The sequence below is a fragment of the Rissa tridactyla genome, chromosome 1 (assembly GCF_028500815.1).
Source record: "Rissa tridactyla isolate bRisTri1 chromosome 1, bRisTri1.patW.cur.20221130, whole genome shotgun sequence".
NCBI classification, from domain to species: Eukaryota; Metazoa; Chordata; class Aves; order Charadriiformes; family Laridae; genus Rissa; species Rissa tridactyla.
In genome coordinates, this window is record NC_071466.1 from 85,603,330 (window position 1) to 85,629,851 (window position 26,522).

A 26,522-nucleotide genomic window follows, 5' to 3' on the forward strand; every position below is an offset into this window, starting at 1 on the left:
GGGAACATGTTTTAACACCAACCTGGATCTCAAGATAAACAGCGCACAACTTCAAGTACAGATCAGAAACAGCTTACACAACACAGAGACACACCAGAGCTTTTAGTCATTACAATACTGTTTTCCATTTAAATAGCATCTACATCCCTAAGTTCTACATAAAGAGCTAGCTACAGAAATCATTTCATTGTTATTCAAATGCAACCACCCTCAGTAGATAAAAATGCATGGTAAAGTTGAGCCTACAACACTCAATATTACTTTTCTGTTTACAGCGTATCTTCTAAATGGAATCACATTTTTTTCTCCTTCAAAAAAATAAATTTTTGTAAGTAATTCAATGAAATGTTCTACTATCTTGATTTTTTCTCGCACTCGTTAATCATTTTTTAAAGAGTGCATATCAATTATTCATCACAGAAAATACTTCATTATTTTGGACAAGTATAACACTTTTTTAATATTATAAGCACAAATATTGCTACAAACAGTAAAAACTCACTGCTGGTAAATCTATCTTGGCATGCAAATTTAGCATTGGTTTCTGAAGATACAAACCACAAAATTACAGAAAATGATTGGAAAATTGGACACAAAACATGGGATTTGTTCAATTTAACTTCAGAATCAGAGCCAGAAATCCTAGCTTTCCTTTAGAGCTAATGAAAAGAAACAGGCATTTTCAGACCATGATTCATCTGACCTATTTTAGATGTCTGCTCTGAGAGGACATGCTTTGGGCCTTTAGAGTCAGCCTTCACGGACTCTAAAAGGGAGCCCTAAATGATGAGCAGAGATGTAGGTGTGAACATTTAATCAGCTGAAACACACCTTAAAAATATGGTTAAAATCACAGCCAAGTGACCCGGGTCTGACCACCCGTCGGCACTGTTATGCACTTTGTGCTGCCCGGCCTCTGGTTACAACAGCTCGGGGTGAGAGGTCTTCACTCCAGCAGAAGGCCAGCATTCTCCAATGCCTGAACCACAAAACCTTGACTTTGGGGCACCTACACCTCAGAAAAGAGAATTCTGACAGACAGCTCAGGTAGATTTAGCTGCAGTGGTCTAAGCTGTTGCCCTCTGCCCCATTCCCCACACCCTTACTTGGGTTGGCAGCACAACCTGTTGCCACGACTGTCTTAGTCCATTGTGTTAGCTCAAAACACCATAAAGGAAGTTTTCTTCTCCAGCCTGTAAACTTTTGCCCAGAGACACTAGCACATGTCACAGTCTCCTCTAAGGCAGTAATTTCCCCCTGACAAGCAAGGCAAACATCTGGGATAGCCACATTTTAAATCACAGCAGTTAAATCTGCCAGAGCTTCTCCACAGGAGTACTAAATCACTGGCACCATTTCCGGAGGTACCTGGGTTTTCTTTGGAAAGCTGCTGTGAAATCTCTGAGCAGACACAGAGTGAAAAAGTTCTCCCTTGGAGAAATTTGTAATATTGTCCAGTTCTTGTATCCTTAACTTCCTTTCCTCAAATCGAGTCTGTCCTCCAGAGGCTTTCCTTCTCTTACAGTTGTTCTGAGCGTGCCAATGTTTTCATTTTCCCTTCCTCTCACCCTCACAGCAACTTCCCTTTGCAAACATCCCGTCAGTCCCTGGTTGGAGGCCAGACAGATTTCGGCAAGTAACTGTTGTTCCCTTATACAGGCTGGCAGTTTTGCTTAACAAGAGAGTCTCTAAATCAAAGCCAACAAACCTTGAAGGAAGTAGCAAACACATCTTGGTGTCAGTAGCACCTGGATCTGTGCTTTAACTCATTACAGACCTAGAGAAGCCCCAAGATTTCCCAGGAAGCAGGACAAACGTAGGATGAGAGCTTGCACACAAGTTTCTTGTATTTTCTACAGGGCAAAGAGGGGATTAGGGGAATCCTCCCCACAGAGAGAAAAGCAGCAACACTCCGTTTTTCACCATCTGGTGCCAAATGTCTCTCGGTGAACACCTGCATAAGCGTCTTCATATACTACAAAATAAATCTTGACATTGCTTTCAGAGCTGTCTTTAAAACTTGTACATCACCAATCACCATCCATGCAAAAACAATCCAAACCTTGAAAGCTTTTTTTTTTTTTCTTTCAAATCATCATGATTCCAACCCTTTCTTGGGATTTTTTTGCCCTGTCTCGTGGGTTGTATTCATGGTTTGTCAACACTGCCAGGTTACTAGTGTGGTGAAATGCTCTCATGTGACAAGTACGTACCAGTAAGCAGACAGTAGGTGTAATGATAGCTAAAATCTCAACCTAGTACTTGAGAGTTGTGGTGTTTTTTTACTACAGTCTCCTAGAATCTGGCTAACTGTAAGGTAGTCTTGTCCAATACCAAATTTAAGTGGAATCCAAATCCAGGCATAGAGCACATTTCAATTTCTCTCTCCTCCTCTTTTCTAACTTCTCATTATTAATTTTGCAAAACAGTGGGAATTCTTTGGCTTGCTAGCAAATCTTTTTGGTTCCCAAACTTTCCAGTGTAAAATAGCCATTTCTGAAGAAAGCAAAATAATTTCCATGAAGACATTAATTTTATCAGAAAAACAATTTCTATTTAAAAAAAAAAAAGTTACGATCATTTTCCACCAATCCCAGTGATTAGACCAGTGTGAAGAAAACCCAAATGTATCACAAGCAAGCTCAGCACCACAGAGGTATTTAATTAAGAGGCTCCTCTTCTCTGGTGCCTCTCTTCCATGGTTTCACTGGGGCTAGGTGTTCACTGCTCATCTAGCACATTGCATTGCAATAAGCTCTTCCACCCATGCTCATGGGCTGCTTTCCAGACTTTGTTGGAGCTTACCTCTAGAAATTTCCCTCATGTGATGTACCTTTTCACACTTCTGCCTGTGATGGGAAGAGCCAGCATGCTCCAGCTGTTCTCACAACTGTGGCCTCCCAGGACTTCCCCATGGGGAATGTTACCAACACCTTGTCACTACTACAAAATGCAATTTGTAGGCTTGCACAAAAATTAGCCTGTGATCCCTTAAACACTTGTCCTGAACTGGGGCTTCTGTTGGCTTCCAAATATGGCCTGCAGAAAGCTACACTGCCAGCTCAACTGCTTGGGCTATAAGGCCAGGGAGAAAAAATGTACCTGGACCTTCATCTGGTTCTGTTCCCTCCAGAATCCCGCTGGCATAGTAGGTGCTCTCATTTTCTTTTGCAAAGATTATTAGCAAATTAGTAAGGTGGGGGAAATTACCAGAATCTCCTGAACAACATACTTGTCTCCCTGCCCCACTCCTAGAAGATGGCTTATGCTGCTGTGGAGAAGAGGGCTTGTGGAATCACCTAAGTCAAGCCCATAGGATGTGAACTGTTGCAAAAGTTATCTTCAGTTCTAAGAAATCCACACACCTGTTATCAGACAGATTAGCTGCTCAGATCAGGAGCTATCCATATTTTCTGTCTCAAAAATGCACACCAGGTCCTGGGGTTGTCCCCCATGTCCCAGATGAGGAACAACAGAGCCTCCTCAGGACCCTGACTGCTCTTTGGCTGGTGGCGGGCGTGAAAAGGGCTGCACCCAGCCCTTGCCCTGGCAGTGGTGCAGGGAGATGGTGGGAACTGGACCCACATGCTCCGGTGTCCTCCCAGCCTTAGTACCCACTCAGACTGCTTGGAGGGGCCAGTTCTCCACACACCCACCCTCTTCAGGGCACACCTGGAAGTCGCCTGCAGCTGCAGACCCCAAAATGAGAGTTCTCTAAATCATTCTCCATCTTGAAAAGGTGAGCGGGTTGCACCCAGATATTATTTTCTCATCACCTCTCTTGACACTGTTGGGGCAGGCATCTGAAGATCTGGAGCAATCTCCTCACTCAGCTGTGAGTTTCTTCTGTTTCTTCTGACAACTAAGTTTGCTAAAGATTTGTATTGATAAAGAGAATTGTCTGTTAAAATGTCACTAGGATAAACCCTTTTAGTTGCTACACCGAAGACACATGAAGACACAAGAAAAAAAAAAATTGCTAACAAGCGATTTCATGGTCAGTGGCAAAAACATATTTCTTCCCAAGCTGCTGCAAGCGTGACAAGCCTAGGTATTTCTCATCCATTTACAATGGCTGAGTAGCAGGCAGGGAAATTTTCTGCACAGAATGAGTCATTCCAGCTCAAAGACTTTAATAAATGTCAAACGAGCTGCTGTCCCCCCAGACACCCAGCAGAGCAGCTGTGGTACTTTGCCACCACGGCTGCCTGCAGTGGGTGGGAGGGGAGAGCTTCAGGGGCAGAACTGGAAAGCAGTTCTGCAAAAAAGCAGTGTCAGGCTTAGAGTGAAATTTCTTGCCCTATCTGCACCAACAGCCTGTGGGAACCTGCTTGTGGAAACACGCTGGCATTACTTCTTGGCATCGTTTTAGAGGAAACTTTTCACTGAAGTCTCGGAAAACCCCGACCCAAAAATCTGTTCCTCAGTCACTCTAGTTATTCAGGATGCCATGTTTCATATATATGTCTTGCTCTTAATCTGTAGTCACACTGAAAGCAAAAGTCGCAAACCAAAATTACCTCGCTCATTAATTGGGAGCCATTCTGGGATGTTTGAGGATGAGTGGTCTTTGACAGGTACTCAGTGATGAAAGGCACAAAGTTCCTGGGACAGAGCCAAAGTATCTTTATACACATCTCAGGCCAAAGGCGGCAGAAACTCACCTTCTGAAAGTGTTAAAAGCAAGCATCTCTCTGCAGGATAATGAGATACAGATAATAAGCAAAGGAAAGGTTGGATCCTTGAGGTGCCTTCCAACCTGGTATTCTATGATTCTGTGATTCTAGGATGTGCCTCTGTGCCAGTGTCCTTAAAAATATTTCAGCGTACATTATGATGGAGACATCACGACAAGAGAACAGTGTTGTCTCAGAGTTTGAGGATGATCTTTAAGCAGTTGGGAATTCACAAAGGTCCATCTGAAAAGTGGGCATATTCTTTGAACCATATTTGGGGATAGCTATACCCCGATTTAATATTTGAAAATGCAGTAAAATTCTGAACTTTTTAATCACTGCATGTTCTGTGCCCCCATCATCTCCCCTGTCCTCAGCCAGTGTTGCACTACTATTAATATTCTTCATTTAATACTTCTGTACTGACTAGTTGTCATAACTAGTCAGTATCCTTTTTTTCTTTTGTTAATGCATAAAATGTGAAAAAATATGCCTTGTTTCCACTGTCAATAAACGCCATCACCCTCATGGGGTATTGCTACATCAGCCTTCAGAGAAACACAGGGCCATTTTCACTACCTATAATTATTTTCTCATTGTGACTAGAGGTAAATAGGTATTTAGTCAGCATCTAGTGCAAGAAAAGTGCAGGGAACAAAGGTTGTTAACCTCCTAGCTCTAAACGAACTTCCTTCAGGATTCAGTAAGTTCATACATCTCCCTTCTCCAAATACAAAGTATAATGCATGCTCCTCACCACCACAGAAAAAAAAGAAGTTGGGATTAATGTTTGTGAAGTTGTTGGAGCACTACACAGGCATCGCAAAATGAGTAAGTCATAAGGTCTGGGGAGTCTTTAATTCTTTTCTTCCTAAGAGAAAAAAAGCACATTTTACTCGTAAGCACTCCTAGAATAGAAAATAAATGTTAGAACAAGTTTTCTCTGGAAATCTCTATATCTCCTTCCCTTCCCATCTTGTCTAATTTCTACACTGTTACGGCATGTTAACCTCTATAGCCAGCAGGTAGACCTGGCAGAAAATGAGCCATCCACCAGAAAAACATACTGCTAGCAAGTCTCTGGTAACATACAGCTAAAAATATGGCAGGATGTTGCAAAATTCACCTACCACCTGCCAAAGAACCACGGAACATAGTCAATATAGCAATTTTTGTCCTTAGTGACCTTATTTTTTATCTTATTTTCTATAAGTTTAGGCTACCAGAATGGCAGGCACTAACTCAGCAGGCTTTGGCCAGGCACCACCCTCTGGCACAGCACATCGTCTTGCTGGCAGCAGCAGCAGCTCCTGGCTCTGGGCAAGAACAGATGTTTGCAAAGGACAAGACAACCCTCATCTCACCACCTCCCCAGGGCGGGGGAGCCTGCTTGACCTACACGTTTTGTAAAACACATCGTAGCCCAAGGCACAATCTTGGTGAGCACAATTACTGGGTGAGGTCCTGTGGCTTGCATTACGGTGGAGATCAGATGAAGTAGCCTCAGCCTCCAGGCCTGAAAAGATATTAAAGGGCAGGATATTTCTTCTCTCACCATCTTCAGATCTCTTCCACTGAATCTCTAGTTTGAGGGAAAGGCCAAAACTAGAAAGCCGTGTATATTAGTCCATTACGCTATTTCAAGAAAAGACAGGTTTAAACCCAAACCCTCCCTTCCCCACAAAGACTGGTTTGGGAGTTTCATTTTTTCCCCCGTTTCTAGTCACCACAGAGTTTGGTACATCTTCTAGCTGAAAGCATTAAATACCTCGTTACCATAAATACCAAAATCACTTAATTTTTTTACATAGCTGGAACACAATTGTATTTCTCAGACCTTATGTTTGCACTTGAACGAAAGTGAGGCAAGTGTTTGTGATTCTCGTAACCCAAATTTTTAAAAGATAATACTACAGACTAGGAGCATAATGACAAAAATTGCTATATTGACTGTGTGCCGGCTTTTGCCATTTACAATGGTTTTGTTCTGATTGCTGTGAATGAAAATTCTGGTTATATGTTTAATTCACTGAAAAATAAGTTCAAAATCTTTCATCCATGTGAAACTTCATCCATTGATAGTAAGTATATATATTAGATTTCATGATTAATGGTTTGCTGACTAATGTGTTGCTTCGGCTGACTTGTTAAACAAAATGCTAGAATGGCATGCTTTGCTGATTCATCTCTCTCCACCCTTCCAGATGTTATTCTCAACTGAATATGTAAATTGTGCTTTCTTCCACAATTCCCGGTACCTTTTGTTGAAGATTTTTTCACTTCCAAACCTCAAAAAGTTTTCTGTTTGCTTGCAAAATGCATCGTGACTTCCTACAAATGGTATAAAATTTAAGGACAAAGGAATTTTCAAGAAATAGAAATCAACTTAGACAGAAGGTCTGTGTGGAATAATCTGTATTTGACTAACATATTATACATCTTTCGTGGAACATTACAAAAAACACAGTGAGGAGCAATTGGTGTGTGAAAAAAGTTAATTTCTGGAAAAAAAAATACACAAAGGCATCATGAACTGTCAGTCCAGCATATAGGTCAGCCAGATTTTTAAACTAAGAGTCAGTGAATGTGTTTCATTTTTATTAGTATCAGACTTGCCCTGACACCCTGCTGGGACACACCACCAGAGTTTTCAATCCAATGACTGGAAGGTTGTTAAATGCCAATAGCAGAGTTGTGCTGCAGAAGACGGAGGTCAGGTTTGGGATAGAAAGGTGTCAGGCAGCCCTTGTACTTCCTGCCCTGTCCTGAGCAGACAGCAAGTGGAGAAGAGAGTGGCACAGAGGGGACACTGACCCCCTTCGCATGGGTTTGCACACGGGCAGCACAACACTAATTTCTAGCACGGGTGGCAAGAAGTCGTCTAAATGCCATGAGATGGATGTTGACCAGGCTTGAGTTCCCTGAGGGAAGACAGAGTCAGGAGGAGATGAGCCCCTGGTCCTGATGTCCAAAGTGGCACGGGCATGTCCTGTCACAAGAAGAGGGAGCGGAGCGCACAAGTGGATGGGTGGGCAGACTCCCTCAGAGCCTGCATCTGCCCGGGAAGGTAGGATGTCAGCACCTCAAGGCAGATGTGGGGAATTTCAGCCTCTACACCGTGACCACAAGTTTCAGCAGCTTAGCATTTTCCCCCTTTTTTTAATTTCATTCTGTGAATGGGAGATTCAGACAGACAGAGAGAAAATGAGGGACTAGGACATCTGCTATGAAAAGTTGAGTCCTAGAGAGCATGGAGGGTTGTTAAATGCCAACAGCAGAGTTGCGCCGTAGGAGACAGAGGTCACCTTGAACCCAAAAGGTTGTTCAGGAGGTCAAAACAGAGATCTTTTAGAGGACAAATAAGAACGTAACTTTTCTTTTCCTACCTACCATGAGAAACACTTTTTAAACCCTTTCAAAACATGTTGGTCTATTAATTTTCACTGTTGTCTGTCCCTGAGGAGGTGGTCCATTAGCCACACTGCTTGCACATAAGAGTCTGGGAAAAAGTGATCTCAAGCTACGAGGAAACCTGTGGAGCCAGGTTTTGGGCCAGGGTGCTGAGACAGCAACAAGGGGGGAGCAAGAAGAGCATCATCACGTCTCTCTTTACAAATTAGTGCAAACTGTGAACAACAGCTGCATGTCTCCTGCTGTGATCAGACACAGAAAAAAGTGACTATCTCCAGCCATCCAGCAAGTAGAGTTGCCATGCCCGGAGATAGCCCAGACAGCACCCGGCATGTCAAAATGACTTGCTCCAGCTCGGCGTGAACACAGTGGCCCGTACAGTCCTGCTCCCACAAGGATCAAGCCAGCTGAGAAGCCTATGAGCAGGACACGTGCCACTGGGTGACAGCTCTCTGAACACCAGTGCCCTCCCTGGGGCTTGGCGGAGCTGAGATGTGCAAATTCAGAGGCGGGACATCCCAACACAGCAGCCTGGTGAGCAAGAGAAATAACACAGACAACAAGGAGACAGACTGACCTTGGCTAAAAGGCCTGCTATTGAAGAGATAAGCTCCTCAAAGAGGAAACTAAAAACTATTTTCTTAGTGACAGAGGAGAAATATGTGAATGCAGGACAAAGATGATCAGGAAAGACATGCCTATGAACAGGACCTTAGTGGTGTGAGAAAAGATACAGTGGGGGCAATAAAAAAGGATTGCAAAGATGTTTTGAGACATGGGAATGCATCTACTGGTAAAAGGAATGTAGATATGAAGACTGCTTATTTTACAGTAAAGATAAAGACAGAGCTGACACGAAGCCCATTTAATTTTGTTTCACTTTGGATCATGAGCAAAGATAGAGATATACTGAGTAATGAATGATGCCTTGAAGTCAACGTTTCATTAGGCTGAGATCTGTGAAGTCCTCATCACTGGCATTTCTGAGTCCACACTGGATCTCTCATAATAGATGGATAAGAAAAATGAAAAGTGAATCGACAGATTGAGAATGATAAAAGGAAGTATTTTAGTTTTATACTGTACATCAGTAACCCATATAAGCCACTCCTGCAAAATATACCCAGGACGACGGACTTTATGGCTAGCGGGTGGTCAGAGCCCAAGCTCACACTTTATGCTGCAAGTCAGTGTCTGTACCCAGAATCCGTAAGTGTTTGTGGTTCAGAAAAACTTTTCCAATAGCCAGGATATTGTGTAATTATTCCTGTTGAGACTTGCAGCACTTCTCACTGAAACAGATAGTACCGGCAGTTGCTGGGAGTAAACTCATACAAATGTGGTATAGCAATGGACATTGCAGCACACAAAAATGTCTTTGTTCCCAGGAAAACCATTTTTTACCCAAATAACTGCTTTCTGTCCATGATCATAGAACAACAGAGAAGATGGCACCTATTTGAAGGAAAGAGACCTTCAGAGCTTAGTCAGGCCTCCTCCTGCCTAGGGAAAAGCTGTTGTATCCACATCTGAGAGATGATTTTCAAACTCATCCTGAAAAATCACCGACAAGATTCAGTAGTCTCCTAGAAAATTGTCCCAGTCTTTCCCTATCGTCACATGAGACAGCATATTTGCAAAAAAATAAAAGAAATAACCCCTCCAGTTATTTCCTCAGTAATATTTCTGTGCATTGTTAGAACACAAAGCACAGTCAATGAAAATTAAATGGGTAGCTTAATCTTTTGAGATAAGAGCAAGAAAATTTCTAATGAAATTTCTTACCATCAGGACTTCTGAGCTTCTCTTCTGATTTATTAAGGCTCTGTTCCCTACAGACTCTCTGATATACAGAATTTCAGGAAGAATGATGTCTCCAGGAGGAAGCAAAGGTGAAGTGATTTTTGATGGGAAGCTAATATCAGCAATAAATATAGGGCAACTTCTGCTGCTTCTTAACATAAACCTTTCTGAGAGGCTGCACAGACTCTGCTTTTCCTTAATGGAGATACATTTTTTCAATTTAAATCCTATGCAAGTGAAATACTGCTTTCATTCATGATCGCAGTAGGAAATCAATTCAGTGTTACACATTCTGAAATAGATCCCATAAATTGCCTTAGCTCCTTGATTGCAATGCAAGTTCTGACAACCCCCACAGCTGAGGCTCTGTCTCTCTGTTTAGATAGTGGATGGTATTCTGACTGCCACCTTATAAACAGAGCAGGTGAGCTGGCAGAAAAGATAAGACTGAGACAGATCTCCTGACATCAGATTGATATAGACATTTCTTTCTTGCTAGTATTTGATTTTCAGAGGCTCTTGGGAATATAGAGTTCAAATCTCTGAGATTCATGATGTACCGTACTATACAAGGTCATTCATGTCACTAACGACTTTATGGGCAATAGCTCTTGCCGTCAGATAGCATTCAATATGTGCAAACACAGGCTGACAGCTACATTAATTTTTGGCTGTAACATTGCAGGTCCAGTCTCACGAAGTGCTGGGAGCACAATTTATCTTACTTGTACTGAATAAATCTTAAGAAAGTGCAGGAAATGTTAGACCTCTGTCTCCGAGAGGGAAGCTGTCATGCTGAAATTAAGGGATTAGCATTGAACCAGAGAGGCTGCTGCTGCTGGAGCAGGAACAGGAGCTCAAAGGCTGCTGGAAGCCAGTCCCATATTCAGGCTCCAGCAGGTCAGTTACCCCGACTTAAGATGTGTGAGCAGTGAAAATTGGTACCAGCATGCATAGCTCATGAGGAAACCACTACACCTCATAGCCTGAAATTGCGTCATCAGCCTCTTGGACCTGTGAAGTTGAGATAAATGGAGACAGACTCCCCCTTTTAACTCTGCTTCCCATTTCTCTACAACTAGTGAAACACCATTGCCTGTCTCACGGCAGAAGTTTACCAAAACTCAGCTCTGAAGAAACATTTCTTGCCTCAGAACAAACGCCACAGGAAAAATAAACAAGCCTTTACAGAGCCACGCAGGCATGGCACTAGCCACTGTGTCCCACATTTCTCAGCAAAAAGAGGTGCATATTTTTAGGTCTTCTGTGTCCAAGCGAATAACCCTGATGATATTTAAACTAATACCACAACGGGCAAAGTCATATCATTCTAAAAATCCCTTCTCCCAGGGAGCTAATGAAAGCCTCTAGAGTAGGGGACGAGGGAGCCGACCAGCCTGCAAACTTCACCCGGTGAGCAATATCCGACCAGGAGAACATATGGGTGATGCACAGCCATCCTTAGGGGCCCTGCTTCTCTCCAGCTCTACAGTGCGAGGACTTACCTCGAGAAATACCAAAGCATGCAAAGCCCAAAAAAGCAGCAACTCCTTCCTTTGCTTTTCTTTAAACCTTGCAAAGGACAGACATTGAAAGCTGACCTCCTGTGCCCATCAAAACATTCGCAGTTCTGTTCTGGAATTAAGCTAAGAAAAATTATTCATATAATGAACACAGCCAGACCTCAGGTGATATAGCTTAGGAGGGATTTTTTTTTTAGAAGAGATGAAGGTTTTTTTAAGACTTTCACACATTTTTGTAGGCTTACTCCAAACTCCTGCACCTGCGTTGGTAACATCACTTGCACTTCAGAGGACAAGATTTGCTAGTGCTGGGGGCAGAGGGGCTGAGGGGACATATTGTGGCTGGACAGCCAGAGCCTGATGGAAGTTGCTATCACTCCACTAGGCTATAGGAAAGAGATTGCAGGGTGCAAAGTCAAAGCTGACAAAAGACGTGCAATATACTATACAGGACCGATGCTGGGCACTGAAGGCTTTCATTCTCACACCAGTGGAAGAATAACAGCTGCTGCCTTGACTTTGACAGTGAGATCGGACAGACAAGAGGAAGAAGCTGCACAGATACTACACCAATAAATACAACACTAAATGCAGGGGAAATCTCTGTGTATCTGTGTGGGGGTGGATGTTGCTTGCGCACCTGCAAACACAAGTCAAGTGTGCTGTTCACGTACTACAGCTTCTCAAGATGGCGTAAGTGGATTTGGAAATAGACTGAAGGAACTGTATCCATAATATCATTCACAATGAAAAGGTGTTTTGAATTTGCACTGTCACGTAGCAGCTAATGTTTGTTATCCACAGTAGACAGTAAATGATGTCTTTGATTTTTTTTTATGTGATATAATAATTTTGGAGTAAAAAAACCATTTGTTCCTCTTTCTTTTCCGGTGTAAAGATAGTCACAGACTTATCGATAAAGAAGAAAGTTCTCAAGTGGCTCAGGCAGGTGCAGCTTGTGGACTGCATATAGGCACGACCGACCCAGATGCTTTCTGATGCACAACCGGCACAGCTGGGCAAGGCTAGCAGGACCTGGGGGGAAAAAAAGGCAAGAACAAGCACCCCCAACCCCACCACTGGTATAAGTCAGAAAGCAGCAAACACCACGCAAGATTTGCAAATCAGATCAAGCACTACACAATGACTTGCTGCAGTCAGGGAGAGCTACGTACATTATTGTTCGTATTTCATTTACTTTGTCAAAGTTGGTTCGGTGATTTGAAAACTATGAGCACTAAAAACCTTTTTCTGCATGCACAGTTAGACTTTTCTACGTCTTTTCTTGAGCATATACTTAAAATACTATAAAGGTGTCTTCACTGGAGAGAGAGCGTCAGGACATATAGTCCTTGCTCAGGATAGAAGACAGCTCCCAGAGGTGTTGCGAGGATAAAGACAAAAGGGATTACGGGGAGCTGCAGAGATGCTCAGTGTAGACCAGCCATAATTGGGTGGATATGGCAAATACAGTCAGCTGTTCCGCTGGTGTCTCAGCAGGTACCTGCACAGGCACCTACCACACCGTCTGTGGATATTTACGTATGTCAGTCAGTCTATCAGTGCTCCTCAAAAGAATTTCTTAATGTGTGTCATCCAATTTTAATTAAGTCTGACTGAAAGGAAAACATCTCAAAGATAGAAAGTCTCCAAAAGTTTTGCACGAAAAGGCATCGAGGTTAAAAAATAAAATAAAAAAAATTAAAAAGAATAAAAAGATGAGCGGCCTTCTTGCCCTTCTCTTGCCTTGGGGGAAAGGTTGCTGCATGTAAAAAATTCTCGTTAAATATCACAGAGTCCACTGATAGGAAAGCTGTTGGAGGACTCACTGGGAAAATAGTGAGGCTGGCTTGGGCAGTGGCTTGCAGGGGAACGCACAGGGTGATGCTGCCCCAATGGTTTCCCCACAGGGTGACCATCCAGATGCCCCCAGCCCACCCCACCACGGGTCAGGTGAAGGGCACACCAGGCACAAAACCACTGGAAATGAGGCTCCATAGCCTCTGCAACCGCATCCTTGCACATGCAAAAGCAGCTTGCTAGTGAATGTGCCCCTGCCTCCCCTTCGCTCTCCTCTTGCTGGAGCTGCTCCAGGTTGAACCTTCACACCTGCTCAGAGGTGCTCAGTTTTTGAGCCCTGTCTCAGCCCTGCCCCTGGCCAGGAGCAGTTCCCAGCCAAACTGTAACGATGAGTAGCAGCGTTTGGCAAGCAATGGGTAGAGATGTGTGCTTAAAAGCCCATCCTTATATCTTCCAGGTAAGCTTCATAAACTGTGCTTTTACTAGATGAAAATTTAGGAGCCTAAACAGGCTGATAATGTCCCCTCTGAGACAAAATTAATAGAAAAATATGGGATATATAGAAAAGAGCACTTGTACTACTGTCACTGGAAGTGAAGAAAGACGCTCCCATCTCCCCATACAGTTAGGAAAACAGAAATATTTTATATTTCACATGACTTAAGAGCTAGGAAAAGGAGCAATTAAAGGGAGACATCTAAGTAACCACAGCAGAAATGTCAGGGAGTATAAAGAAAACTCGTTAGGATAGTTCCCTGGGGTGCTTATTTCAAACAGAAGGACCTCAGAAAACACAGAAGAAGTAGGTGAAAAGGGCAGTTGTAGATTTTAAATACCGCAAAATATCTGAAAGTGGGACTAAATGGAAAGGTGAGGAAACTGAGGAAACTTCATTTCTTAAAAGCGAAGAGCCAGCAGGAGCTGAAGTGCCCCTATAGTTCCTCTGACCGTAAGGGAGGAGACGGTGACAAGCCGAAAGTGGAAATTAAAAAGAAAGTTCAGGAAGAAAAAATTATTAATATTGGGATATTTCTTTATGTATGCAAACTCTTATTCATACAGGGCTACTGGAGCAGGACAACTGCGAGCAGTGCCTTTGCTCACACAGCCTGCTGCTGCTGAGCCCTGAACTTCTCAGATGCGGGGACAGAAGTCACAAGAGGTGAGAAGCATTCAAGCAAACATCCTCCCAGAAGGTTTTAGACATGACAAATTAAAGCTCTGCATGAAAAGCCATGGAGAAAGGAAGCAGGACAGAAGGATATTAAGCCAATGTTTCATTTCCTCCATAAAACTCACCTCTGTGCAGAGGGCCAGCACAAAGCCTGTGTGCAGCATTGACAATATTAATTTACCATCCAAGAGCTATTCTGCAGCTGGGAGCGGGCTCTCTGCGCGCATCATGCTTTGCTCCTTGGTAAGGAGCGAGCAGGCTTGGGAAGGGGGCAGGCTGCCTGCGTGGAGGACCACCATTCACCCTCTGTCTCAGCAAGGCCCCGGGGAGTATAGGCCGACTAACAGGGTACCAGTGAGCTGAGAACACACTGGTTAGAGGAGAGGTGGGACTTAATTCAGCCTGTCCATATGCCAGCGATATTGTTGCTGGATGCATCGAGTTTTGGCTGTATGTATTGCAGGTGAAAATGGCACAAGAGGATCTAGGTTCATTTCTGCTCAGTAGTTTCTTCCAGTCAACTGGAAAGATAATTAATTGTAGGAAGGCTGAAAGTAAACTGCAAAGGACACTGCTGGTCTGTGCTGGGATCACAGCCCCATGAACCACATGGAAGAGCTGCGTGCCATGGAGCTGAATAGCCACCCGGCAAATAGCTCTGCTTTCTCCTGGGGACCAAGGGCACAGACACTGGTGTTGCTTTTTCTGCAGGAAGTGGGACATTGAGCCATGGTGCTAGCTTGAACACAAACTATTATTTATTATTTATGAATAAACTCACACACCAGTTTTTAATCCTTAGCGTCGTGATAGGTAAATATGTATAGTTTTCCTTCACTAGACAGGAAAAGAAAGCACAACAACTGACCAATTTACCCACTAAAACCCTATCACTTGGTGGCATATCTAGCAAAAAAACAGAGACCTCTCACTCATTTCTGTGTCATGTGCTGCAGGCTTGAAATCAGTAGAGAAGCCAAGGGAACTTATATCGAGCATTACTTATAAAAGCAGTTAAGAAAACGTACTTAGCTAAGGGAAACAAATACTTAAAAAAAGAGAAGAAGAAAGGAATCCATTACCTTCCCGAAGCAGAAGCGCCTGCTCCACTTTGCTTTTGGGTACGGCGAGATCCAGGGGACATTTGAGTTCAGCATTTCTGCATTTCGTGTTAGCACCATAGTCTGTCAGCAAGACGACTACCTCCACGCTGGATTTCCTTGCTGCCGCGTGGAGCGGGGTGTCTAATCGTTTCCCTATGTTAACGTTGGCTCCTTGAGTGAACAAGAGTGCACGGTTAGATCTGGGGGGCAGCAGGAACGGGCTGAACCCATACCACATAGGCTGGTTTCCACCAGTAGCCTCAATAAATGAAGGGGATGGATAGCACGCAGGCCTCCCTCATTTCTCTCAATAGCAGCAGCGTGAAACTCAGCAGGTCAAATACCTCCTGTGTCAATGTCCTCTGAGCCACCGAACCCTGTCTGCGATGGGCAGAACCGAGCTGCTTGACCTTCAGCCCAATAAACGTTCAAAGCCTACCATATGCTCTGTAAATGTCTTAATAACGTAGAATCTGACCTAGATTATGTTAATTCAATTACCGGCGTGAAAAAATAAACCCTTCAGGTATCTCATTGTAATAACTCTGGGAGCACCGCAAGCCAAAGGCTTGCCCTGGGCTGACCAGGCACAGCAGGGCCACACTTCGAGCAGGTGTAAGTCAGCTAATATACACTGACAGAAAAAATTTATGCTAGCCCTGCAGTGATTATTCTTACAAGCAGCTTTACTGCTGTCTTCATCATCCACTGAGAAGCAGCTGAAGTTAATGCTTAGTATGGCAGTTTATCATAATCAAGAGTTGATTTCAGTCACCAATATTAGCCAGCATTGTCTGCGCTTCCTGTCATCATTCTAGAAAACTAAAAATATTTTATTTTCACACTCAGACTGTCTCAGGGAGTTCTCTGTCATTAGGTCTTTTTTTTTACTGAGGAAATCATAAGTTCTTCATGAATGCAGGTGAAATTTTTAATAGTCTGAAACGAATGTCACAGACTCGGTGTGCCCAAACACCTCTTGTGGAAATAACCCATGATTTTTGGAGTGGAGAGGTAGCCCAAATAGACCAGCTGGCTCACACCACCACAGCTCTCCCCCGGCCCCCTTTTCCAGGTGTACCTAGCTCCAAAAGCTTTTTGACACAGTCTGTCCTCTGGTACATGCAAGCCACGTAGAGTGGGGTCCCGTGCTGCAGGTCTTCTTGGTCAATGTCAACCTCATGGGCTAGAAGGATCTCCATGCACTCCCTGTGACCTGTGAAGAGAAGAAAAGCTGTCACCGAAGTGCTGCAGAGCAGAATACACCCAGGTATGACCAAAGAGGCAGAAGAGCTGGGAATAAGCTATTTATCCGTACCAGTACAGACAAGTTTGGGGTTTTTTTTAACTATTTTAACTTCAATAGAAGATGTATTCCTCAGTTATTGTTAGCTTCACTCACAGCCTGAACGTTACCTCTCTTGACCGCTTCATGAATGGGCGAAGCAAGGTGGTTCCTGAGCTGCGGTTTGGCTCCAAATTCGAGCAGCATGTTGACACAGGCCACACTGCCGCTGCAGCAGGCGTTAAATAGAGGAGTGATCCCATCGATGGTGACTGCATTGACCTGGAACAGCAAGACATGCTCAGCATAATCAGATTTAAGAGGAACGCCCTTGCAGCATGCCTCATGTGCACACCAGAAATGCACCAGAAAAAGACGGTTGTCTTGTTTAATTTCAGAATTGATTTTAACAATTTTCAGAGTTATATGTTGTGGCACAGCATATATAACATTCTCCTTTGAGGTGTGCCCTCTTTCCCAGATAGCTAGTGCCATAAGGCAGTGACGCTGCCTGCTATGAATGCTCCTCCTAGAGTTGCTCAGAAAATGCAGATTTTATTTATTCTTTTTATGGGGAGAACTTGAGTGTCTTCATGACCGCCTAGTTTGCACCAACCCAAAGCCACAATACACACAGATGAAAACAGCTTTGCTTTTAAAAAAACATTTACTTCATGTTTAATACTTTCACATGAAAACACATTTCCAGCAAAAGAAATTTTCATGGAAATACAGTCTTAATCCCAAACAGAAAAGGAGCTTGAAAGAGTTTGTGTTCATATGCATGTGTGTGTATGTGCATGTGTATAAGATAGAGTTTCCTTCCTCCATCTCCAATGTAAAGACCTGGCAAGAACCCCCGTCCATCATTCTCCATGGGGACAGCACAGCCCCTGGCTTGTGTTGTGCACAGCGCCGGAGCTGCTACATTTGACTACACAGCAAACACTCAGAGGCAATTTATGCAGCAGATCTGCATGTCTTTAGTTCTGTGGCACACTGGAGAAGAGTAATGGATTATGCAAGCACATGGTAACTTGTGTGATTTCCAAATCATCGAGAAGAGGAAAGAGATGGGAGGGGAAGGGCTGGAGAAGTCCCAGGACACTGGGGAAGTTGGAGGACAGCCACCAGTTCAAGCACAGGAACTGCATCGCCAAGGGTCGGAGCACCAGGATAGAAATGCCTTAGCTCACACAATTTAAGCTGCAAGATATTTTGCCTTTAAAGTGGAGAAAGGCAGTGATGTTTAAGAACCTATTGATTTATTCTGGGTAATTCAGCAGCAGATCATCTGCAGTTGATACCTTCCGAGATATCATTTGTCCTTGTTCAGTGTTCAAGGCCAGGCTGGATGGGGATTTGAACAGCCTGGTCTAGTGGGAGGTGTCCCTGCCCATGGCAGGGGGGTTGCAACTAGGTGATCTTTAAGATCCCTTCCAACTCTAACCATTCTTTGATTCTATGATTTGACTTGTTTACGATGCTGTATGAGTTAACTCCTTTTCTCACAAGGTGCTTTTCCCACCGTTACAAGCCAGTCCTTGTCATTTCCAGTGTTTCAGTCCTTGCAGCCTTCAGCAGGCTCCAACCATGCAGCAGCCAGTGCAAGGCCACGCTCCCCCACGTGAAGCCACACTCGCAGATTAGGCAGGTACACTGGAGGAGGCAGCCCCTGCTGCTTGGTGCCTCCTCTGCTTGCTCACCTTCGTGGAAAACCAGTGAGGGGAACAGACCTGGATGGAAAATAATCATGACAGGGCCAGAAGGTGGGCAAGCCAGCATGGTACGGGGACGTACCAGGTACCACAGCATGGGGGACATCTGTGTGCTCAGATTTTGGAGCCCAAAATGCAGCTTGATCTTCCTGAAATTGCAAGGCTCCAACTAAGACTCTGTTTCAACAGTAGCATCACTACAGATCCCAGCCTCTTCCTCAGTCTGCCTCCCCTCCTGCTTAATTGCTGAGCTAAATTATCCTTCATCCTGCACAGCTTCCAAAACAGCAAAAGGAAAGAAATAGAGATACTTTGGAGGTATCTGTATTTCAGACAGAGCACATGCTGCAGCCCTGCAGCCCGGCGCTTGCCCTCCGCCCCTCCCCAGTCTCATCGGGCAGATGTGGCTGGAGCTGCTGGAGGCACTGGGGGTCTATCAATCTGCATCATTTCACAACAGGGCCAGTGATTCAGGCAAGCTGATAAACAAGGGTAAGCAAGGAGATAAGCGAAGAAGAAAAATGACTTAGTTGGTTTCCCTCTCCACTGGGCATTGGTTTAACTGGTAAAAGAGGAAAGAATTCTAAAACAGCTGTTGTGGAGTAAATGGTTTGGTAAAAAAAGGAAATAAAGAAGAGCACAGTAATAAAAGAGGGCAGCAGAGTGACACTTTTTCTCCCAGAAGTTAGACAACAGCCTATTGAGTTTATGTATGAACAGAAAGTGGGGGGAAAGAAAAAACCAAAAAACATCGGAGCTATATAGTATACCTATAGGTTGATTTCTTAGGAAAGCAAGAGGTAGTTCAGCGATGAGTCTCTGAGTTATAAAAGGCAATGCCATTAATAGAGCAAAATCAAGTAAAACTGAGCAGAAAGGGGTTTTCTTTTCATCTTTCTAAGGGATTTAAGTTTGGCATACAGTTTAGGAAGTTAACAAAAGCTTTTTCTTCTGCAGACAATAGCCTGAATTCCTGTTTTGATGTTTCTCAGCTTCTTGCCATATAAATTGTACTTGAAAACCCAGCTGAATTAAATATATTCTTATACATTTAATCCATTCCTGTATTTCCATTTTTAACATGTATTCTACCTTAGGTCCGACTGGGGAAAATGCTATTTTATTAGGATATAAAATGTTTCATTGCTTCAAGCACATCTATTTTTACTTATGTGAGACTCACAAACTATGCCATGGAAAACCAGGGGCAATTCCAGTGATCATTGTGGTGGTGGGGGAAAGGGATAAATCATTTTCTTCAAGGTCACTTTCACCTAGCGTCTCTCATTCCTTTTCCATCAATCATGACTACATTACACATCCAGAGGGAAAACAAAACAGAATAATGGGGTGACCCAACCAGCCCCTGGGGGAAGGCAAATCCATCACCCACGGAAACAAAGCACCATTTTATTTCTCCCCATTTCTGCCTGAGATGCTCCTGTCCATCCGCAGCCTGGCCATGCCACAAGAGCAGCCCATCCAACATCCCCGCTGATGCAGGGACCACCCATGCTCCAGGCGCCCACGTCCCCGCCGGCGTCCCCAGGACTCACCTGAGCACCGTTCTCCAGCAGCACCTTCGCGCAGGCGACGTGGCCGCCCAGGCAGGCCTCGTGGAGAGCCGACACACGGTCCGTCGTCACCAGGTTCACATTGAAACCCTGAAACGCAGGGTGACAGGCATGAGGGAAAAGCCCTGCCCGAACAACGCGTCTCCCCCAGGACCGTGGTGAGGGAGAGCCGTGCCGCTGGGTGCGTGTCCAGCGGAGGTCACAGGCTGGACTAATGCTCGTCCCCAAAGACGGCAGCTGGTCATGGCATTAAAGAGGAAGCAAGGACAAGTTGTGCCTTCTGTTTCTAGTTCTTGACAATGTATGGTCAATTGCAGGAAAGACAGTATGTTTCTTTAACTTTAAGGGTGATGTTGACTTCCCTATTAATGCCAGCACCAGGAGATACAGCTGGTGGGATTCACCCCCCTGAATGGGGACGCCTCTGACACAGGTATCAGCAGCTTGGCTGGAGCCATCGACTCCTTCAGTGAGGAGAAACAGGCACCCTTAGGATATGATTCATCTCATGCTAAAGCAGCTGTTTCTAGTTTGTCAGGTGGATTGTGTCCTAAAAATACTTCCACTGAGTATATGGGGCGATCAGCGTGTTTCATCCAGAAGTGGTTAAGTACCTGGTAGACCGATAAAATAGGTGAGACAAATCCCACCCATGAATCTGTTCCTCTTATTTGACCACCCAGGAAATGTTTTACACTGGAAGCAAGAACTGTGGTTTACAAACACGTCATTACAGGTATTTCTCCAAATGACAATTCCTACATCTATTCCTGTGCAAACAGGACCCCACATATTCACAAAGGGGAAAGCAATTTTCATATGCGTTTTCTCCAGAATGCAGCTAAATCTCCTAGTAAATACAATTTCACAACCATGCGTGAGAACAGGCCTGGAAGCAGCTCCATTTTCCGCTTGGTGTCTTGTATTTTGTAACACGGCTGGTCTGCACCTGATGTGCTATAAAGTCGGCAGCTCACAAGATGGCAGCAATGCACTTTTTGGTAGGCAGTAGCAAATGAGATGGGGCAGAAGTAATCTGTGAGCAATATAACACTGTAAAAGTCACCAGTCCCCATGCAGTGAGAGTTAAAAGCAATCACTGTAAGACAGAAATTCTATGATAGAAAAACAATTGTTTTTCAACTACGTGAAAACATTATTAATGTAAAAGCTGTCACAAAAATTTTCCCATAAATTACCTCAGTGCCAGGGGAATAGATAAAACCGTGAAAAAATGTTGAGATTATTCCATTTTCGAATTGTGTAGGTGTTTTATACGTAATGATCAGCATATTCCTTCAAGAGGAATATCTTCTAGATAGTCCAAATAAGAAGAGGAGAGCTAGTCTCAATCATTATTCATATATATATATATATATATATATTTAAAAACTTGAAATTCAGTCGTTGCAAGTGAAAGAGTAACTATTGATACCTTGGGCAAAACAGCAATCTCTTACATTATGAAATGGAGATCAAGTTATGGATTTTACTATAGCCATTTGCCAAACACTATTCATGTTAAACCTTGTTTTCAGATGGCTATACACTTTTCCCGTTGTATCAGAAAAACTAAACTCTTACTTTTCTTTCAGCGGTGGAGAAGGCATTGGTGAGTTCCTGAGCTTTTTTAAAACTCCAGTGCTCCATTGTCCCTTTATGTCCAGGCGTCCTCTGGGGACCAGAAGCCTCACTGGCTTTCTTGAAAGCTACGGTCCTACGGCAGACACTTCTGAGTGTCCCACTTATACTCTAAAGTATAGCTCCATTTTTAATTTTTGGCTACTAGTTTAAGTATATTAGAAACAATGAGCAATGATTATGCTGCCCCATGAACAGCTTCGTCCCTACATTTATCAAGCTGTGGTGAATCAGCTCCAACTCACTCTCTGCAGGCATTGCTGCCTTGATCTGTTTTCATCAGCAAGGACTCATCCTTCACTCCCAAAATTAAATGTCTTTGAGAGAAGGAGAAAAAGTGGATTAATTAAATGCTGTACAACCACAACACCGGGTGCTTCTCCAGTGTGTAACCCTGAGGAGTGTATAACCGGGGCATCTGGTGTATAACAACCACAACACTGTGTGCCCCTTGCTAATAAGATGGTGTAAGGTCAGCATAAACAGAGCTAGAGAGGGTCAGAAAACCAGCAAAGCCCTGACTGAATGATCACGCTTCCTTATTTTCTCTAGCCTCCATCACTTCGTTTTCCATAAAATCATTTGATATCAGTGGTCGAAGGAAAGAGGGATCAGGAAATGGGAGGAGGGAAGCTGTCTGTAAACAGCAACCTCTCTTAGCTGCCGCCATGCCTCGATAGACGCCTGGAATGGAGGCTTTTATACCGGCAGCTCCGCTCCTTGAGGACGTTTTCCATTTGAGCTGTGGCCTCACTGGTAAAAATTATTTACCTTGAATATAAAAAGTCTGAATGGCAAGTCGCAGAGGTCACACTCAGGGAATTAGTTTCCTTGCAGTTGTCTTGACTGGGGGGAGTGAGGGGGGGACAGTTGCTCATTCGTGCCACGTGAGGGCACTGGGTTTAAGCAAAGGTGGTAAGGAAGATGGCTGGCAACGCATGAGGAACCGTAACCTGTCCCTTTGCAGCTGCCCACTTTTGTATCCCGCTTCTTGTCCTTTCTAGTATATTCTTTCCTCCTCTTTTTCTTTTGCCTGAACTCTGGGTTTCATTTGGAGCAGAGGGTTCCAGGCTGACAGCTCTCTCTTTAGGAAGACTACGCTTGCTGGTTTATAAAGCAAGATGTACTTCTACTACTGATTTTTTTAAATAGCTGATTGGTGTGTGTGTATATATATATAGAGAGAGAGAGAGTGAGAGAGTCCCTGTTCTCAAGCCCAGTTTGCATGGTTTATCATTGAGAAAGAGCCCAAGGATCATTATTTATCATTCAGCAAGCTACAAGCTCTAACAGTCTTTGTCCTGGGCTTGTCCCCAAACGCGTGTATGTGGAGATATTATTTACACAACTGTATTTCTTATGGCCTGCCGAAGCCTATTACCAGCTCACCAACTCACAGATGCAATTCAAGAGAAACTACGCTGCTTCCCAACCTTTTCTTTACCTGTGGGCTTTTACCTGGGCAATCAAGGTTTTCAAAGACAGGAGGCGTCCTTGGAAGGCAGCGTCGTGAAGAGGGGACCGGTCTGCCCAGCTGCCTGAAACAGCAAACACATGGAAGTTAATTGAGGTAAGCAACAAAAGCAGATCCTGGGAGGACAGGGAAGAAACAGCTGCATGTAAAGACAGATCAGGACTGAAATCAATGCAGGAGCAGCAGTGAAACTGTTTGATAAGTTGGTTTCAGCTGAGCAGCTGAGGGCTCAGCACTCCTGAGAAACCCGGCCACTCGCTAAGGGACCTAAACAAAAGCTTCTTGACAGAACTTTTAAAAACAGATAAAAACATGCTTCAGCAAAGACCACAAGTTTAGTGCTGCTGGGATTCACCCAGGGACTTCAGAGCCCTGCAATTCTCCTGTTCAAAACTGTATCAGCCTCCATCTTTCCTAGGGAGCTTTTGTCACAAATCGTATTCCAGCTTCTTTTGCACTTTGTTAAGAGACTCATAGCAGGGAGATGTGGGGATGACTTGTCCATCAACTGAATTCTGGCATGTACCTGGCAGTTTTATCTCCTGAACCGACAATTTCATAAATAACATCTTCCATCTCAGACTACCAGGTAACAGGTTTCATCCTCCTCCTCCCTAGAAGGTTTCAGAAAATACATGGAAAAATAAATTCTGCTCGAGGCTTTACTTTTCTTCCTTAATCATTTTGACTTGTTGAACTGTTCCGACTCCTTCATGTATGCCAGCTTGCCCTTTTTCTTATCTTGATCTACTCATGTGCCGAGAAAAAAAAATCCTTAGCTTAGCTACCACATACAAGCATAGTCTGTCAGCCCGGGTTAAATCCCTGCAATTCAAGTGTAGAGCAAATTTACTCGTCCTATATTAAAATTTATAACCATAGCGCAATACAGTGTGTAGTAAGTATTTCTCCGAAGGCCGGCTGCATTCAAACCTCCACAGGACAGACGCAATACCAGTGTTTGCACTCATGCTCTGTTGTACAGCAACCCCGTGAGCACTGTATTTGAAACCCGTGTCCTGTTTAATTTTTTCAGCTATGCTGCGCACCAGAGAGAATGGAAAGGGTGATTTATCTCCATTTCAGGTATTACTCGAGGCAAAGAGAAATCAATGAGAGGCACAGACACATCCCTGAGGACTACAGGCCAAAGACGTAGCAGAGGTTTCAGCCTTGGTCAAGGGAGTCTCCTTTTGTTACTGGAGAACCAGGATGCACTTCAGCTCATGGGGTAATGGTTTTAACTGTAGTTATTACTTTTTTTCCCATTTATTTAAGGAAACGTTACTGGGCTCCTAAGGCAAAAAGCTGTCATGGGAAGACCAGCCGTCACAATACCTGACCAGGCTTCTAAGGACCAAGTAGGAAGCACCAGCCAAAATGATGGAAATGGGAACCAAGGAGGGACCAAGAAACATTTTCCTGAAAACACCCAAAAACCCCACACCCTTCATCATGCTGGTGACTGAAATAGGCAAGATCAGCTCAAAAGTTAGAAGGTATTGCAAGTGACAAAACCCAGGGCCCTTATAGAGCAGGAAGGTCCAGAAGCAACTCAGACAACAGAGCTAGAGTGCCTTCTTTGACCTTTTATGCATCTAGTATATAGCATGTGCAAGCAGACGTGACATGCATGTGTATGCACAGGCGCGCCTCACCATGAAAACACGCACTGCTGCGTATTTCCATGCTAGCCACAGCAACCTACCTCCCTGAAACGTGTGGCAAATGTAGTTCCCATACAGGACACATCTTCCCTTCAGAGTTGTGAGTGACATGCCTGAAAACACTCTGTCTTTTTAAATTCCTACAGATAAATTAAGCAGCCAAGCTGCTGCTGCCGCGGCGCTACTTCACTGCAAAGAGGAAAGGCTGTGAAGCTCCGTCTGTAATTCAATATAGTGCCCCAGCAACAGCATCACATGACCTTATGTTTTGAAAGATTATCCTTAATGGCTTTTTGCAAATGGCAACTTGCAGATAAAAATATGTTGTACTCTGCTAAACTTCAAGGCAATTCAACAAGAACTTCCATGAAGAACTGCTGTTTGCTGTGTGCCTGAATACAATTGCATGAAGGCACCAAAAAAATGACAGTAACAAATGATTGGAATTATATTCCGGAGAAAAACAAATAAATTAATAAACCCGAGAGAGACATGCCTGTATATAAATGCTTTGTAAGAAATGCCCTGCAGGGGGGTTGGAACTAGATGATCTTTAAGGTCCCTTCCAACCCTAACGATTCTATGATTCTCTTGGCCCGATCTTAATAACTCAGCTTTGGGTGGCCATCTCGCCGCCACCTGTGTTCCGCTCTTGTTCATGTGCCTCGTCATGGCGGCACTATTCATCATGAAACAAGTGCCCAACAAATGAGTCACGTAAAAATCTCTGATGTCACAAGGTTGATATGAATCTTCAAGTAGGAAAAGGTGTTCTCATTAGTAGTAAATTTAAAATGCTATGTCATTTTAATGAGTGGAATTACCGGGCATGCAAGCGCTTGTCTATTCATTATTATGGCAATGATATGAAGGAGTAAAATCACTTAGGGAAAAAAAAGAACCCAAAAAATAAATTGCCTACTAAGTGGCCTACTAAATACAATATATTCCCATGCTGTATATTTTTCAGAGTAACTTTAGCTGCGTTCATTTTTATCATCTGATTTAACAAAACAGGGATTCTTGGCTTGGATTCCTAAAGTCGTTAGTTATATCCTCCTTGTGTCTCCTTTCAGAAAATCAACGTGCTAAAAATGTTCTCTAAATACTCTCTGGCAGAAAAGCTAGCTGTTTAGTAAAACCGTCTGCAACACCCTGCTAAAGAATGCCTTGCTTCCGAGAACAACCTTTTTGTTTACGGTAGCGCCTTGAGCAAACGTTGTCCCCATTCTAGAGGAGCTGGAGTCTCATATTTTGCACACCTCAATCATGCCAACACATACTGACGCCGCAAAGACCCAGAAGTGGAAGGCACTTCAGGTTAAAACATTCTCCCATGCATTTAGCAGCAGATTCCTCATTTCATGGCAACTCAGTGATTTAAATCCTCAAGTTACAAAATACACATTTGAATGTTAGAGTGTCCATATTTGTACTTTACCTGGGACTATTCCATAGATCTCTTCTGCTATCCTGGCAGCCTCTTTCCTGTTGCCTTTAACAATATAGAAATGGGTCAGCAGAGCCAAGGAAATCTTAATTAAAAGCTTGAAGCAAAACAGAGCAAAAATGGCAAAATAAATGTTAGTGAAAGCATGGAGTATAGAACCGCCCTCCATTTTGGTTTGCTCTTTGAATAGTTTCTCAGGTCGGCTAAGTTGCAGCGGGTTATT

General features: G+C 43.7%; 1 protein-coding gene across 6 annotated transcripts; it reads right to left on the reverse strand.

Annotated features, from left to right (window-relative positions):
• Nucleotides 1-6,391: 6,391 nt before the first annotated feature.
• ASB11 (ankyrin repeat and SOCS box containing 11) lies at nucleotides 6,392-26,485 on the reverse strand. Of its 6 annotated transcripts, XM_054187914.1 has the most exons (8): nucleotides 26,291-26,485; nucleotides 23,167-23,246; nucleotides 20,050-20,157; nucleotides 16,907-17,057; nucleotides 16,572-16,706; nucleotides 15,470-15,661; nucleotides 14,513-14,538; nucleotides 6,393-12,448 (listed from the first exon to the last, which is right to left on the reverse strand). In XM_054187914.1, exons 1-8 carry the CDS (start codon nucleotides 26,466-26,468, stop codon nucleotides 12,248-12,250), a joined length of 1,071 nt encoding a protein of 356 aa, XP_054043889.1. In that variant the 5' UTR covers nucleotides 26,469-26,485; the 3' UTR covers nucleotides 6,393-12,247. The 6 variants fall into 6 exon arrangements, with proteins under 6 accessions (XP_054043893.1, XP_054043889.1, XP_054043888.1 ...); XM_054187918.1 differs by lacking the exons at nucleotides 14,513-14,538; nucleotides 26,291-26,485 and adding an exon at nucleotides 24,891-25,029 and having other exon boundaries at nucleotides 6,392-12,492; nucleotides 23,153-23,246; XM_054187913.1 differs by lacking the exon at nucleotides 14,513-14,538 and having other exon boundaries at nucleotides 6,393-12,492.
• Between the last annotated feature and the right edge of the window lie 37 nt (nucleotides 26,486-26,522).